The sequence below is a fragment of the Myodes glareolus genome, chromosome 15 (genome assembly GCF_982192425.1).
Source record: "Myodes glareolus chromosome 15, mMyoGla1.1, whole genome shotgun sequence".
Classification (NCBI taxonomy): Eukaryota; Metazoa; Chordata; class Mammalia; order Rodentia; family Cricetidae; genus Myodes; species Myodes glareolus.
The window spans coordinates 31,236,630-31,252,646 of record NC_142040.1 but is presented as its reverse complement, the minus strand read 5'-3'; the positions used below and the strand labels follow the sequence as shown (position 1 = coordinate 31,252,646).

The 16,017-nt window shown below is 45.1% G+C and overlaps 1 protein-coding gene across 1 annotated transcript in view; it reads left to right on the top strand.

The window, feature by feature from the left end:
- Nln (neurolysin) overlaps window positions 1-10,504 on the top strand; it is an 83,706-nt gene extending 73,202 nt beyond the window's left edge. Inside the window, exon 13 of the mRNA XM_048442931.3 lies at window positions 9,942-10,504. Coding sequence (XP_048298888.3) covers window positions 9,942-10,076 — 135 coding nt within the window. The 3' untranslated portion in view covers window positions 10,077-10,504. The remainder of the gene's footprint in view (window positions 1-9,941) is intronic.
- Window positions 10,505-16,017: the final 5,513 nt, after the last annotated feature.

Sequence of the window (16,017 nt, the reverse complement as noted above, 5' to 3'; positions counted from 1 at the left end):
AGTCTGTAACCTAAGTGCCTTTGGGATAATTTAAGCCGCTTCATTAATCTGAGCCATTCCTTCCCATGCACAGTGAGGTGACTGCCAGGTGGCTGCCAGCCAAGCCTTGCTGTTACCCACCCCAGCCTCCCTGCTCATCGACGACTCGACAGTCAATTATGTGTAAGGCTGGTATATTTCCAGCATGTTTCCAAGTCCTGTTTGGTTGAGAAATTAGGACAAATTACCCAAATCAAACTCTCAATGCTTATTTCAACCAACCAACTTGTTCTTTGGGCTTTTGTTTCTAGACTAAGCAATGCGTCTCTGCCTACATATTGAAATATATCATATACTTTAGGCCCCCATTTCCTCCTTGTTTCTCCCTCCAGAAAATACCTCCAGGCTAGCCACACTGTGTTATTCATTCAAAATATTTCTTCTCCCATCCCACCTCACCCAGTCAGTCTCTTTAAACTGCCCTCTATGCCCCTGCCTACCCAGTCACAAAGGTCTGACAGTGACGCTTGTTTAATAGTCTAACTTCTGCATGACTTTCAGCATGTGTGTAGCCCACATTTCCCCACCATCTCATGTTGAGATGGTACCCTCTCCAGGTTCTCCTATCTTTCTATCAAAGAAAGTATAGTTTATACTTTATATATAGTTTATAACAAAGTATAGTTCATACTACCTTTAGTATGAGTCTATTCACTTGCCCTACTGTTGAGTCATGCTGGCTCACCTGAGCTGCTCATTCAGTGTTACTCTGGTCCTCCCCCATGCTCTTTATTGATTTCTTTCAGTCCCCCCAGCTTCTGTAATTTGCCTCTTCCTCTCTTCCCTGTTACCCCCATTCCCAAGTCTCATTATGTAGTGCAAGGAAGCATCAGGTCATGACCTCCTGCTTCGTCTTCCTTGGCTTTGGGGATTACAGGCATGTATCTCTGTGCTCAATCCAAGTTTCCCCTTTGTTGAGAAAATTGAGCCAGGAATGTGGCTCAGAAGTAAAGGGGTATTCTCTTAGCTCTGCCCACCTTTACCCATTTATTCTTTCTGTGCCTTCACTTTAAATATATATCTCCCTGAAGCCAAAAGTGGTGGCACATACCTGTAATTCCAGGACTTGGCAGGTAGAGGCAGGAGGATTGGAAGTTTAAGGTCATCTTTGGCCGCATAACAAGTTCAAGGCCAGCCTGAACCTCCTCATAAGACCTTGTTTTAAAACAAAGTATGCTTAAAAAAAAACTCTCAAAAATCATGCTATTCTTTAAGATCACACTTAAAAATCCACTCGTGGGATGGGACGGTGGCTCAGTAGTTAAGAGCATGTGTTGATCTTGTAGAGGACCCAGGTGTGTTTCCTAGCACACACTTAATGGCTCACAACCATCTGTAACTCCCGTCCTAGAGACTCCAACATCCTCTTCTGACTTCTGCAAGCACCAGGCATGCATGTGATACACATCCACTCAAATAGGCAAAACACTCACACACATAAATAATCTAAAAATATTTTCCAAAAGTTACTCATATATGAACTCTTTTAGATTATCCAACCAAAGTGATCCCCCTTCCATCCTCCTAACAAAATGTGGACTTGGTCACATGGGAAAGGCTTTAATAAACTTTTGCTTATGTCTGGATTATTTGAAATAACTATTATATAAAATGAAAATATTCTTTCAGAGTAAAGGATTTTACACAGTATTCTTAAAATCTGGTTAGAACAAAAGCACCCCAAAATGCTGATGACAATGGGTGGCGAGATTTTAGGAGGGCTTAGCATTTCTCTATTTTTCTTATGGAGCTGTCCCTTACTTTACAAAGTTTACAGATTGGTGTAGAACTCAGAACACAATAGGTTGTTGGGGAATGTTTGGGAAAATGTGTTTTATTTAGTGTTTTTGAGACAGTTTAGCTATACAACCCCAGCTGGCCTCAAACTATTAGCAGTTCTCCTGCCTGGCTTCCTGAGTGCTGGGATCACAAGTGTGTGCCACCAAGCGCAGCAGCAACAAACAGTGTTTCAAGGAGAGGAAAGGCAGACTGAGAAAGGCCCAAGTGTGACCCCTCCCGGCTACTGATGCTTGGGAGGCTTCCTGGTGTAAGTGCTCACTCCCTGAGTTGACCCTGTGTCTGTCCTTCCATTTGTCTGTCTGGCTGTGTCTCGGCCCCTCCACTCTTCAGCTGTCAAAGCGGCAGCCACATTTGCAATCCCAGTGGATCCCAGACTGCTTGCACATCCTGTAGAAGCAACCCTGCCGTCAGGTCTCTCTGCTTTTTATTCTCAAACTCTGTCGTTTGGCAGGCAGCCAGGCTGCTCTTCATTAGGTGAGGACAGGAGTGAACTTGGAGAGAAAAAGATCCCAACAGCACGGAGCTGTTTTCTTGGCTGTTAGAAATGCCGTCCAGCTCCGTCGCATCTCTGGACGCTGCAGAGTACTCGGTGGGAGTCTACTTCTTGTGAATTTTCCCTTCTCACTTCTTTTCCCTTTCCTTTGAAATGCTGTGAGGAATCCTGTCATTTATCACTGCCCTGCCATCACAAACCTGGCTCCAAAAGCCAAGGAGAGGCCCTCACACCCCGCTTCGCACCCCTCGCTCATATGTGGCTTCTAGAGCCAGCCATTTCCACAGCCATTCAATTCCCCTGTGCTGAATGCTGTTTGTTTTTGTAGGGTTGCTTTGCTTTGTTTTGTTTTACAAATATTTACTCTAGCACCTGACTTACAGAATACAAATATTTATCAAAAATTAAAAATTCTTGGCACAATAATCCTGTCCTGTGAAAAAGCTTCCATTGTTCCCACACTGCGCAAAGATAAACAGAAAAGGAAGTGCTGTTCTTCGGCACAGCAATCCAGGCACTGCTTGCTTTGTGCACGAGCTCATCCTGCCGCGGCCAGCTCTGCAGAAGGTGACCTTACCTGGGCTGTGTTGCCTTCAGTTTCTCACATAGGTGCTGGTTACGTAAGCAGAGTAACAATGGGAATTTTGTAGTGCAAAGCAGTGCTCCACTTGGTCTGAAGTCATGGGAACCATCCATCACCATCTGGCATGTAAGCTGTTGGCTCAAGGCTTCACACTCCCCAGCATGGTTGGAGCATTTCGAGAAGGCAGCAGGGTGCCCAAGCCCCGGAGAAACTGGATCAGGAGACCACACTGGTTCCACACTCTAGAAGCACATCTCCAGGCCTTCTCTTAAGCATCTGCTCTGAGCACCATGTCACACCCTGGTGAGCAGAACCGCAGAGTGCGTGCTGCTCACAGGGAGCACAAACACGGGAGGGTCAAATGTCAGCCTGCAGCCTTCTGAACACCAGCAGCAGCCGTGAATATTTTATGGCACAGCCGTCTTCCTTCTGCTCTGGGACCTCTCTCCAAGTGTTAGAATTGGCCCCTCTCCTATGACAGCCTCCAACTCTGCTACCCGTGTTTTCTCTGTAGTTCTTCATATTATTCTTTCTAATGAGTAAAAAAAACACATTTTAGCCACTTAATTAGCTTATTAAGTTGGCCCTACACTCAGGCTGTGGAGGTGGTGCAATTGGTAAAGTCTTTGTCCTGTAAACATGGGGACATTAGTTGGCATTTCCAGCACCTATATAAAAGCCAGGCACGCCACCACACACCTGTAACCCACCAGTGATCCCTAGAACTCACCGGCCAGCCAATCTAGCTAAATCAGTGAGTTCCAGGCTTAGTGAGAATCCTGCTTCAAATACTAAGGAAGGTAGAGAGAGACTGAGAGTGAGAGACATCCAACACTGACCTGTGGCTGAAACACATGTACACACACACCATGCTCAGACATACAGAAACATAGAACATGCACACACATGTAAACCCTAACACCTCTCCCCCCGTCCACTTGTACACACGGAGGAGAACACACACACATCCCTAAAGTCTGTTCTAGAACATGGACAAGCCGTCTCACCCGATGTAACTTCTCCGGCCCTGACAGCTGTCTTAACAGTGGGAGAGCTGCTTGGGTCGCTGCCCCTCAGCCAGCTCTGGTTCTCTTCCAGGATGTCTTAAAGTTCACTAAATGCAATTTCAAAATCCAGCCCCTAATCACAGGGTTGGAAAAATGGAAGCACTTTAACTAGGGCCATTTTTTTTTAATAAGGCAACTTCATTGTGGGAAAATTTCCTAAGTGGTAATAGACATTGTGGACTCAGAGGCCGTTTGTATTGTTAAGTCAGAATTGTCTTTCTCTTTGAGAGAAATTTCTAAGCTTTATTTCTTGAATCAGTGAAGAATCAGAACCAGGTATTGCTTCAGCAAGAAAGACTGAAAAATAAACAGACTTTGATGTAACCATTGGCTTTCAGTCCGTGGTGTCGCAGGAAGACGGGCTGTGCAGTTGCATACAGGACACAGGAAGCCTGCTGGCGGGAGTGGAAAAGGATTGCCTCCAAGAAGTCAGTGATTAGGAGTACCAGGACTCTTCCAGCAGGGTCTTAGCCCAGGGAGAGCGTGTTGTCTCCTTCTGGGCCTCCCTCCCTAACGGCCAGCTCTCTCCCCTAAGGCTCGGCTGCACTCCTGTGCAACCACAGATTTTTGTTAAATCTGAGCCTTTAACAGCCTTGGATTTCGCCTGATAGAGACAAAGGAAAGAAATAGGATTCTTTCTTTTTTTTTTACCTGAGACAGAGTCTGACTGTGTGCATCCTAGGACAGCTTTGAATGTGTGGTCCTTAAGCCTAAGCCTTTCCCAAGTACTGGAGTGATAGCCATGTGAATTTCTCCTCAAATATTTCCACGTACAGACTTCCAAGTCTTAAATCCCAGCCAGTGCAGGCTGTCTTTCTTTTCTCTTGGGGGTTGGCGAGGGATTGAACTTAGGACCTCCTATGTGCTAAGTAAGCGCTCTACCACTGGGTCTAAGGGGCTATACCCACAAGCTGGATCGCACTAAATTGCCCAGTCTAATATTAAAACTCAATTTTGTGGCTCAGGAAGGCCTTGAAATTGTTATCTCCCTGGGATTGCATGTCTATGCCACTGGGCCTAGCTTTCTTTTGTCTTTTTTTTTTTTTCCTTAAATGCCCTGTGTGTTTCCGCTGGAGCTCTGTTATATTTTGTTTTGAGACAGGTCTTCTTGCTTGCTGAGACCAGCCTCAAACTTGCCATCTCCCTACCTCAGCCTCCCGGGTACTGGGATTACCGGTGTGGGCCACCACACCCAGTGCCTAATTATGCATTTCTTATCTCACTTTCTAGGTCAGAAGGCTCTCTCAGAAAAGAGATTGTTTTAATATGCCTTAGTGGCTCCTCTACCTCAAAGTTTTGCGTATCTTGGACCTTACTCTTGGTTCCCTCCACTCCTTCAACCCCTTTAAAATACACGGCTACCAGTGCGTGTTTTCCTTTCTGCCCTCACAGATCCAAGGTTGGTGTGAGGTTTCAGGAGACCTCTTCAACATGAATGGTTCTGCCTGCTTCTTTCTTCTCTCCGTCTTCCTGGCTCCCAGCTCCGGCCCCCCAGACTTCTTCTCTCTGTCCCACCTTGCCTTTTGTCACAGGCCTTGTGGTTTTGTCACGCACACACACACACACACACACCGCCTCACCCTCAGAAAAAGCAAAGGGTGTGCCCTAGAGAGAGCGCTGTGGACTGTGAGACATCTCAAAGTCCATTTAGCAGACAGGTGGGGGAGTATGCCAGGCACCCAGATGTCCTCACCTGTCCTGGGCAGGGTGTTCACTCTGCTCCACATTGAAGGCCACAAGCCTGACTCTGCTCTTGGAAGGCTGGGTTGAAAGGCCACAAGAAAGCCACCGTGTGTGCTGCCTCCAGGATAGAAAGCTAGTGGGAGCCAGTCCACTCTCCTTCCCATGTTCTCATTACTATAGATGAGCATCCTGGCATAGGATAATTACATTTGCCATCAAAATATTGCCTCAAAAGGTTGTATTCTTGCATAAAATGAGGGCCTTCTCTCTCCCGTTACTATTCTTCCTAGACTATGTTTTTCCTCCCTGAAAGTGGAGGTGAAGTCTTGAGCTTTCTTCTAGCTTTATTAGAAGACAGAAGTAATTTTAAGGAAATGTCGAAGCAAGAGCGCAGCTATTTCCCTGAGCATAGATAAGTAAGTGTCCTGGGGGCAGGGGAGAGAAGAGTCATCAGACCCCACTGTGTGTCCGATAGCATGAAAAATGTAAGGACAGTTTATTCCCATTTTACAGATAAGGAAACCAAGGCCAAAAATTATGTAACTAATGTATCAAGATACAGTTCAGGCCTGGGCCTGACTCCAGAGCACCTAACCTTGCCTCAGAAACCCTCAGGGTTAGAAAGGACTTGCACAGAGCCAAAAGGTACGTGCCGTCCAGGATTCTAAACTTCAGTGGCCACTGATTGATTTCCCTTCCTAGGAGAGCCCTAGAATCTGACTCTCTGCAGTCTCCCAGATGCCAGTGACTTCAAATGTTAGAGTCCTAGAGTTTCTCTTCCTGCCTTCCTGACAGTTCAGGTTTCTTTATTGCATAAACACCATTGAATGGCTGAAGGCCAACATTCCTTTCACCTGTGGCAGACTTTGCCCAGCCCCAGCCGGGCTTCCTACTCATAAAAACTAGCTTAACTACTTACTGGGGTTGTTGTTTATTATTTTGGGGTTTGTTTTTCGTTGTTTTGTTTTGTTTTTTCCTTAACAAAAGCTAGGTCCTGTTACCAAAATGGCTCTTAAACTCTTATCAGAGCTTCATTTCAAGGGAAATGGAACTATTAAAAGACCATTGCTTTATAATTGAGGAAATTGAATCAGCTTGTTTAGAGACAGAAGCAGCAGAGGACTGAGCTGTACCAAGCTGTTCTGAGACAAAACAGTGCCCTGCTCTGACGTGGCTCTGCAGGCAGCAGGCCTGCGCCGTCTCTCCACTCAGTGCTGAAGTCCTCAGTGCTTCCTTGACCTTCCTGCTGAACCACCAAGTTCACAGCCATTGGTGGAAAACTTGGTCAGATGTTGCATCTTGGGAGAGATCTTAATGTTTTGTTCCTTTTCTGTACTATTTGAAGTATAAATACCTTAGTTTTTTGTTTGTTTTGTTGTTTTTGAGGCGGAGTCCCCATGTATAGCCTTGGCTGTCCTGAAACTTGCTGTGTAGAGCAGGCTGGCTTCAAACTCAGATATCTGCCTGATTGTGCTGAATCAAAGGAATGGTATATATTGTGTGCAGAGCTTGGACATGGAGTGTCTGTGAAAAACTGCTCATTATTGCCAGGTGTGCGGGGACACAGCTGTAATCTCAGTGCTTGGCTACCTAGGCGGGAGCAGAAGAATTGGAGACCAGGTTACACTATATAGTTCCTGTCTCAGCGCTAATAACAACAGTAATAATAATGAGCAGTTAGGTGGGTGAATGCATGCCTAGCATCCAGAGACCGTTGAATCTGATCCCAAGAACTGTGTAAGCCCGGCATAGTGCTGATGCTTCTTATCTCAAGACCCGTTATTATTGACGTTGGGTGCTAGATACCTGAGGATCCATTACACTGTTCTCTCTACTATTCATGTATATTTTGTTTTCCTTAATACAAGCTGTTAAATATTTTTGTAATTCTATAAAACTATCATCCGTTGTCTGTGCTGTTTCTCCACTGCTGTGCCCAAAGAGAACAGGCTTCCCTTTTCCACACAGCAGTTTAACACTGGCCAGACTGAAGCACACTGAGCAGTGAGGGAAGGGAGGAAGTACCTGTGGGCTAAGGAGCTCTGCTGTACTTCCTGGATGGTGGAGCCTGTGACAAGGACAGTCAGCCGCATTTTAGAGTGGCGATTGCTCTTAGAGTGGGGACATTACTGTAGACCATGTAAGGGGAAAAAAATTAAGGATTTTTTTTATGATTTATTTACCTTTATTTTATGTGCATTGGTGTGAAGGTTTCAGATCCCCTGGAACTGTCTTTACAGACAGATGTGAGCTGCCATGTGGTTACTGGGAATTGAATTCGGGTCCTCTGGAAGAGCAGTCAGTGCTCTTAACCCCCAAGCCATCTCTCTGTCCCAAGAAAAAAAAAATTTACTTGTTAAATGTGTTCTCTGTATCAAAATGACACAGACTAAACTGAGCTCCAAGTCCTCATTGGCACAGTTACCAAGACATTCAATAGCCTTAGCTAATGGACTCTTCCCTTTCTTCCTCCCTCTCTCCCTCCCTCCCTTCTTCCCTTTCTTTTTCTGAGACAATGTTTCTGTATGTAGCTCTGGCTGTTCTAGAACTCACTCTGTAGACTGTTTAGTTGCTTATCCCTACCTAGAATTCAAACTATTAACTGTGAGCTTCTGTCAGTCATGTCCAGCTCAGCACACTGGGCTGCATGCGGCTGAGAATAGCTATGAATATATGTGACAATCCAGAATAGATTCCTCAGCTTACCTAAAATGTTTTGAGGGGTTTTGATTTTTTTTTCCTTTTTTCTTTTTTTGGTTATTTTGTTTGTTTGTTTGTTTTTTCTTCTTTTTTTCCTAGTAATGCCATTGCAGGGTTCTTGCGTGTAAACTTTATAAATGTCAGCAACCTGTCACAGTGTCAAAAGATTGGACACATCAGCTAAATTAGTGGTTGTCCGCCTGTGGGTTGCAACCCCTTTCAGGTCAAATGACCCTTTCACAGAGTTCTTCCAAGACTCTCAGAAAACAGATATTTACATTGCCATTCATAACAGTAGCAAAATTACAGTTATGAAGCAGCAATGAAATGTTTTTGTTTTTGTTGTTTTATTTGCTTGTTTCTCTGTATAGTTTTGGAGCCTGTCCTGGAACTCGCTTTGTAGACCAGTCTGGTCTCGAACTCACAGAGATCCACCTGCTTCTGCCTCCCTGGTGCTGGAATTAAAGGAGCGCACAACCACTCCCTGGCCTAACAAGATTAATTTTAGGGTTGAGGACCACCACAACATGAGGAACTGTATTAAAGGGTCACAGCATTAGGAAGGTAATAAACACTGTGCTACATGATTTTTAAATTACAAGTGATTCTTATTTATACATGAAAGACAGCCCCCAAAATTTTGTCAGTTTTTATTTTGTGACTCTTGTAGGACGTTAAATAGGCTTGCCTTTGTCTAACTTAGTGGATTTCACTCATGTTTTATTTTACGTCTCTTATGGCTGCAACAAGCCGGGTCTTGTGTCCATTCCAAGCTGAAGCTACTTTATCTCTGGCAATTCTCTAGTTCTTCCTGTGCACAAAGATTATTGGTCCTGTTGATGAAATCACACAATAGATATAAACGTTAGTGGTGTCTGTTTATTTTATATGTGCATCTGGAATTAGGACTCATGGAATGCATTACAAGGACAATGGAAGGATGTGATAGCAAAGGTAAAGATGCTGAGCATTGTTGCTGAGTGGTCGCTGTTTTCTTGCAGCTTATCTGCTTGTGTGTTTATGTAAACAAAGTAGAACTGTGGTTTAAAATTCCAGACTTCCATCTCCTGTCAGGCCGGTTCTGACCCCTCAGAAATTCTTGTCATTTGACCATTTATAATAAGGCTGGTTGGGCTTCTTTGTGGGGGTTTTGTTGTGTTTTTCCGTGAACCTGTTATAGAAATACCTGAAACCATTCGACAATAACCATGCTCCTGCCTCAAAGCACACAACCTCTGCAACCCTTGCTCTGCTAACTTCTCCAAATCTCGTTGGGAATGGGCTAACAGGCAGTCGCAGACTGTGTTCCATTTGGCTATTTGGCGTGTAGGTTCACAGCTGGGAATCTAAGGGCACAAGACAATAATAGTGGACAGGGTAGAAGCCTGAGGCTGAAGCTGCAAACCCCTTAGCTGCAGGAAGGAAGGATCGAGCTGCCTTGTCGGCAGGAGAGAATGTCTAGACCGAGTCAAACTGCAGCCCCTCTTCCTCACCCTCACCCCTTTCTTCCTATGCCTGGGGATTTGGGAGACTGCTTCGCCCGTGAATTATTAGGCATGATGTTTTCTTTTATTAGGTTGGAATGAAATACAGAAACCTAATCCTGAAACCTGGGGGATCTCTGGACGGCATGGACATGCTCCAGAATTTCTTGCAACGTGAGCCAAACCAAAAAGCATTCCTAATGAGTCGAGGCCTGAATGCTTCATAGACCAGGGGGATCCTGGGAGCCATCCATGTCTGGAGGACAAATCAACACCGCCATGTGGTGCCGGCCTGGAGACTGAAGGGAGTTTTACAAATGAAAACTTAGATTTCTATTGATTTGCTTTTGTTTTTTAATTTTAAAAATTATACAGATATAAATGGAATTATAAATACTGTGACCTAAGAAAAGACCCACTAAAATAATTGTACTATAAAATTTCATAAAAATGGATTTGATTTCTTTTGATAAAAGTTTCATATGAATGTAATTTGATTTTTTTACTATTATAATCTAGATAATATAATGTAAGAGGGCTAAGAATTTTTTAATTGAATCACAAACATGATATAATTTGATCCTTGTTATATCTTGAAGTTTTATACTTGAGATTTCTGAACTGATAAATGAATCATCACATTCTCGCTGGTAAATGTTTTCTCAGAGCCCTGTGTCAACCTTGACCCTCTGCCTCCCAGCTGAGTGTCACTTGTCTTTTCTGCAGTCTCACAGCCAGCAGAATATATCTCAACAATGCGTTTATCTTGTACAGTGGGCTTCGCGAATCTCAGCTTACTATAACACCTAATTATGTTTCTCCACTTAGATTTGTTTTTTTTCCTTTATAAAGTTCAATTAGGTAATTTTTTTAAATTTAGTTTTAAGTGGCCTAATACATGTTACAGGTTTTGTGTCTTGCACTAAAAGCCCAATTCCACTTCTACGTGAAACATATCAAGTCTTTGGTTGAAGTCACAAGTGAGACAGTAGAGTAATTCCGGATGTCTTTTGGATTCTTGTGTTTCTTTTATTTTTGCTCTGTATTTTTTCTTTTTATTTTGTTTTTATTTTCTTTGTGTGAGGTAATATCTCACTATGGAGCCTGATTAGCCTGGAACTCCATGGTAATTCCCCTGCCTCAGCCTCCCAAACCTTAGGAATGTGAGCCACCAAGTTCCACTTAGTTCTCACTTAGTTCCTAACAACAGATTAGACTGAGCCTCCCTACTGACCCCTCCCCGGAAGCAGTAGGTATACTGTCACAGTGCGCTAAGGTGAGAGAGAAAGGACGCTGGGTGGAGCCAAGAGTTTGGAAAACTCCAGAAAAGGTGCTTTGGAATGGAGAATTTGAGAACAGTTGCTCCCTAGTGTGGTGTGGACAAACGAGCTGTAGGGAAGGGAGCCTCATGAGGTGATTTCTAAGTGAACCTCCAGATCTCTAACTCTTTTTACCGGGCCCCAGATTTCCAATCCAGCAGCAGACTAATGCGCTCACACCCTTTATTTTAGCTCCAGGGTCTACTCCAAAAGGAAACCAAGTAGGCTACCAAGAAAAAACTGTAAGTGGACCGTGAGTGCGCGCCCTGCAGGGGCTTCAAGCCATTCTCTTAACACGTACGTGAGGAATGACTTTGCTGGCTGGGGACAAAAGGAAGAGCTCTTCTGTTCTCTAGACCAAGTGGACTTTGTGTTAAATAAAACATTATGTTGTGTAATAAAGTTACACACAGCAGGGAATGTCAAGGACTTGCACGCAGAAGGAAAGCCCTTTTTTCTGTAGTTTGGTTTTTGTGGTGCTGGGCAGCAAACCTCCAGCTGCTTCGCCAATGCCAGCCATGGGCTCTCTTCTCCCCAGCTGTGGTTATGGTGGTCTTAGAAATCTCTGGGAGCTTCTCATATCTTTGCCTACCCCCGTCCCCAACTTTTGCTTTCCACTCTCAGACAAAAGAAAAAATTCTCTCTTCAGCTTTTTACTGTTATTGCCCACTGCATCTCCTTCAGAATAACTTCATCGTGAATCTTATTTCTCTTGAGGAAGCTAATGGTTGGTGTGTAAAAGACTGCACACAATAAAGTCACATCACTGTCCACAATAACAAGCTCACATTTCTTTTGTGTTTTAATGTTAAAGTTTGTATTTACAAGAGAGCAGAGACACAGAGTCTCAGCCACCCAACCACCCAGTGTTGTGCATACAGGCGGATGCCACCGTACTGCTTTTTTATTTGGTTGAATTTTCCAGGATCTTCTGTTTCCTCATAAAATGCAGGTTCAGCACACCTGTTCAGCCATGTTCTTCCTCTGTTCTCTGGCCGACGCCTTTTCCACCTGCTAATTCCTGCAGCCCAGAGCCTGGCCTAAATTTCCTCCCATGCTACAGTGTCGGCAGCATCTGCCGTGAGAGAAGCTGTGTGCTGAAGAAAGCTCCCACCGAGTCCGCCAGGAGCTTAGCATCTCTGTCAACGCAACACCTCTGTGACTGAGAGATATGACTGGATGGTTCGGGCAAAGTGGATTCCTAGCTATTGAGTGTAGATAGGGCATTAAAGTCCTTTAGCAAGAAATTCCTCTCAAAAGTATCCATGTATAAGTAACAACTGGAGTAGTTGCATATGGTCATGTTATTGAAATTAAAAGACCCCAGTACTAAAACACACTTGAGGTTAGTCGAATCCCATTGCCAGGCATAAGTAAGGCCTCTCTGGGATAATGTTACCTGGCAAACAAAAGTCTTGGCAATTTCTGGCCAAATTTCAGTATCAGCTTACTTTTTAGCATACTTGGTGGGAAAGCACAAAGCCTTTGAAGACTGGAAGAAGTTCATTACCAGATCAAAAGTCCCTGTGGATTTCAGTTTGGTAAGCTCCCGTTAGGACTGGAATACTGTGTTCCATTCTAGGAACCACATTTTGAGCAGGCTTGGGTCAAGCATTACAGTGTTTGGAGACACGGGAACAAGACGATGCTGACTTTGAAAACAGCCCTCCATAGGAAGGTTCTTCCGGAGCACGAATTCTCACTGTCTCAGATGCTTGCACAATGTGGGAGAGCTGATGTCACGGCTACCGATGTTAGAGCTTAACGGTAGCGTTAGAAAACAGAGAGTTTCTGCTTAGTATGAGGAACAGCTCCTGGTGATTGAAACACTGCTTGCTGTTGTTCGTATGTGTTCGTGCGTGTTCATCAAGAACCTGTAGCTCCCAGGAGTGTTGCATAGGAGATTCCGTGGGTAAGCTCTGAGATCATTCTGGTGAAATGTTCATATTCTGGGTCTTATAGAAAGGGCACCAAGAGCTGGGGATATAAAATATCCGCCGGACAAGCATGAGGACCTGAGTTCAGATCCCCAGCACCTACATAAAAGCCAGGTATGGCAATAGATGGCTGTAATCCCAGAATAAGAAGGTTACAGACACTGGTCAGCCCGCCTAGACAAATTGGTGAACCCCGGGTTCAGTGACAGCCTGTCTCAAAATAAGTGGAGAGACCTAAGAGGAAGATACCCAATATTGGTCTCTGGTCTCTGTGTGCATCTCCTGGCACACACACACACACGAATATGTGCACAGTGCATGTGTCATACACAAGCAGAAAAGGCACTGCCATGGTATGGTATGGCTTTCCTTATACTGCCGGTAGACCACTGGTGGCTGAAGTGCCGAACCCATCTGTGGTTCACCTGCATTTGCTGGAGCCTCTCAGTCTTCTGTGGACTCTGCCATAAGCGTTACCGCTGACGGTCAGCTTGACTGATTCTAGAGCCCCTCGTAGATTGAGGTGCACCTCTAGGTGTCCAGGGAAGATGAAGAGGGAAGGCCTGTCTTCAGCAGCCTTGGAGCCCGTTTGTGATGAACTAGGAAGAAACCGGAAGAGCGGGTCTCCTTGATGTCCACCATGGGAGCCACCACCGTTCTGCCTCCTCCGCACCCACCCCTTCACTGGCTGGAGCTTCTGAAATCATTGGTGCTGACGTGTCTAAAACTTATCTCTTTTTGCAAACCCACTGTTCTCGTAAGCTCCAGGGAGTCAACTTAGATCCACCTCTTAAGGTCAAATGAACTCCAGATAAGTATGTTAATCAAAAGCCTTAGTTTCTCCATCTTCTGCCTGTTCCTTTGGATGGGATCCCCTCCACACCCCACCTCTTTGCCTGGTTCTGGTATTCCCTTCCTCAGTTACCAAGACCTAAGAAAACAGTTTCCCCCCTAAACTGTCTATCTTCTGCCAGGTCCAGGTGTCCCCTCAAAAATCTGCATCCCGGGCAGCATCGAAATGGCTACCTCCATCCAGGTGGTCCAACCTCACAGACTACTTCAACTAGGCCTGCACTTCCTAGCGCTGGGCCGTCCCATGGGAGTCGGACAGCAAGTGAAACAGCCAGCTATCCCAGGACTTGCTTCCACCCCCCCCTTTCTCTGATCCCCGAAAGATGCCAGTGCTCCCATTCTCGCCTCACCAGCTAGCTACCCCTTCCTATTTCTATAATAAACAAAAAGGAGGAATGTTAGCTCCTGCCCCAGTCACCAGGTGCGTTTCCACCATCAGCTGTGCTACATGCACACCTCTTAAAAGTGCCCATAAATCACAGTGCCCTCTCTGACTCCTCTTTCCTGTCTGTCTGCCTCCTGCACCCCATGTCCTCACTCCTAGAAAGCCTTCCGCTCTTTCTCTCCCTCTCTCTCCTGTCCCACAATAAACTTCTTACACTAGATCTGTTAGCATTCTCTTAGGGGCATACCTTGGCAGGGCCGCCGCAGGTACTCTCCCACACACTGCTTTTTGTTCTTTCATTTGCCTCCTCCCCTAGTTCGTAGTCCCTTTAACTTTCCCGTCCCTGCCTTCTGCATGCTGGGATTAAAGGCACTCGCCACCATGGCCCAGGTTTTTTTTTTAAGCTTATGTATGTGTGATTGTATGAGTTCGTGTGCCTCAGCTGCATTCAGGATCCTGAGGAGAAGAAAGCATCAGACACCTAGAACTGGAATTACAGACAGTTGTGAGCTGCCATGGGGGTGCTAGGAATTGAACCTGTGTCCTCTGGAAAAACAGCCAGTGTCTTAAGCCCTAAACTGTCTCTTATAATGGTCTGTCCTGTCCCTTTAAGAGACAAGCCATGCCCACTCTATCTTCAGCTTCCAGCCTGAGTCCTTTCTCTCTGTGTCCCTTCAGAGGTAGCTTCTGTCTCTTTCTTCTTCCCACTTCTCCCTTCCTCCCCCTCTCGAAGAGGCAGCTTCTGTCTCTCCCTTCTTCCCACTTCTCCCCTTTCCCATCTCTGTTTCTCTCTCTGCTTCTCTCTCTGCTCTTCCCCCTTCTCCTGTTCCCTTCCATAACTCACTAAATAAATATCCAACTAAACCCTGCATGGAGTGCCTATCTGTCTCAGTCTCTCACCTGCCACATGGCTTCCTGCCTGGGACCTGGCTGCCAGCTGCCTGCTGCCACTCAGGCCGCTCAGGGACCTACTGCATAGTCTCATAGCTCACTGTCCACTGCCGCCACTCGAGGGACCTGCAGCATTTTACTTAAACCATTACATATAGACCTAGACCTAGAAGCACACATTTTGTTTTAAAAAAAAAATTGAAAATTCCTAATGTAACGACAGGGATTATTGGAGGGGACTTGCTGGGCAGAAGGGCTTTAGCAGGACTGGGAGGGGGTGAAGAGGATAGTGGGTTGAAAATAACCGGAAGTATGTGTGGTGGTTTGAATAAAAATGGCCCCAAAGTCATCAGGGGGCGACACTACTAGAAAAAGACTGAGGAATGTGTTCCTGGGTTCTCTTCCTGCTGTCTAGAGATGAGGATGGAGAACTCTCAGCTACTTCTCCAGCACCGTGTCTGCCTCTGTGCCTCCATGTTCCCTACCATGATAATATTGAACTAAGCCTCTGAAATTGTAAGTCAACCCAATTAAGTATTTTCCTTTATGAGAGTTGCCGTGGTCATGGTGTCTTTCCACGGCAACAGAACGGTGACAAAGACAATGTGCGTATATGAAGTTGTTAGAGGAAGCAAAATTTTAAAATGGTTCTAGAGGTTTCCCTCTCTGCGACCATGTATTCTAAACCTAGGATGTTTTTTTCTTATGTTTGGAATCGAACCTAGAGCTTCATATCGTAGTTAGGGTTATTGTTACTGTGATAAAACACCATGACCAAAAACAA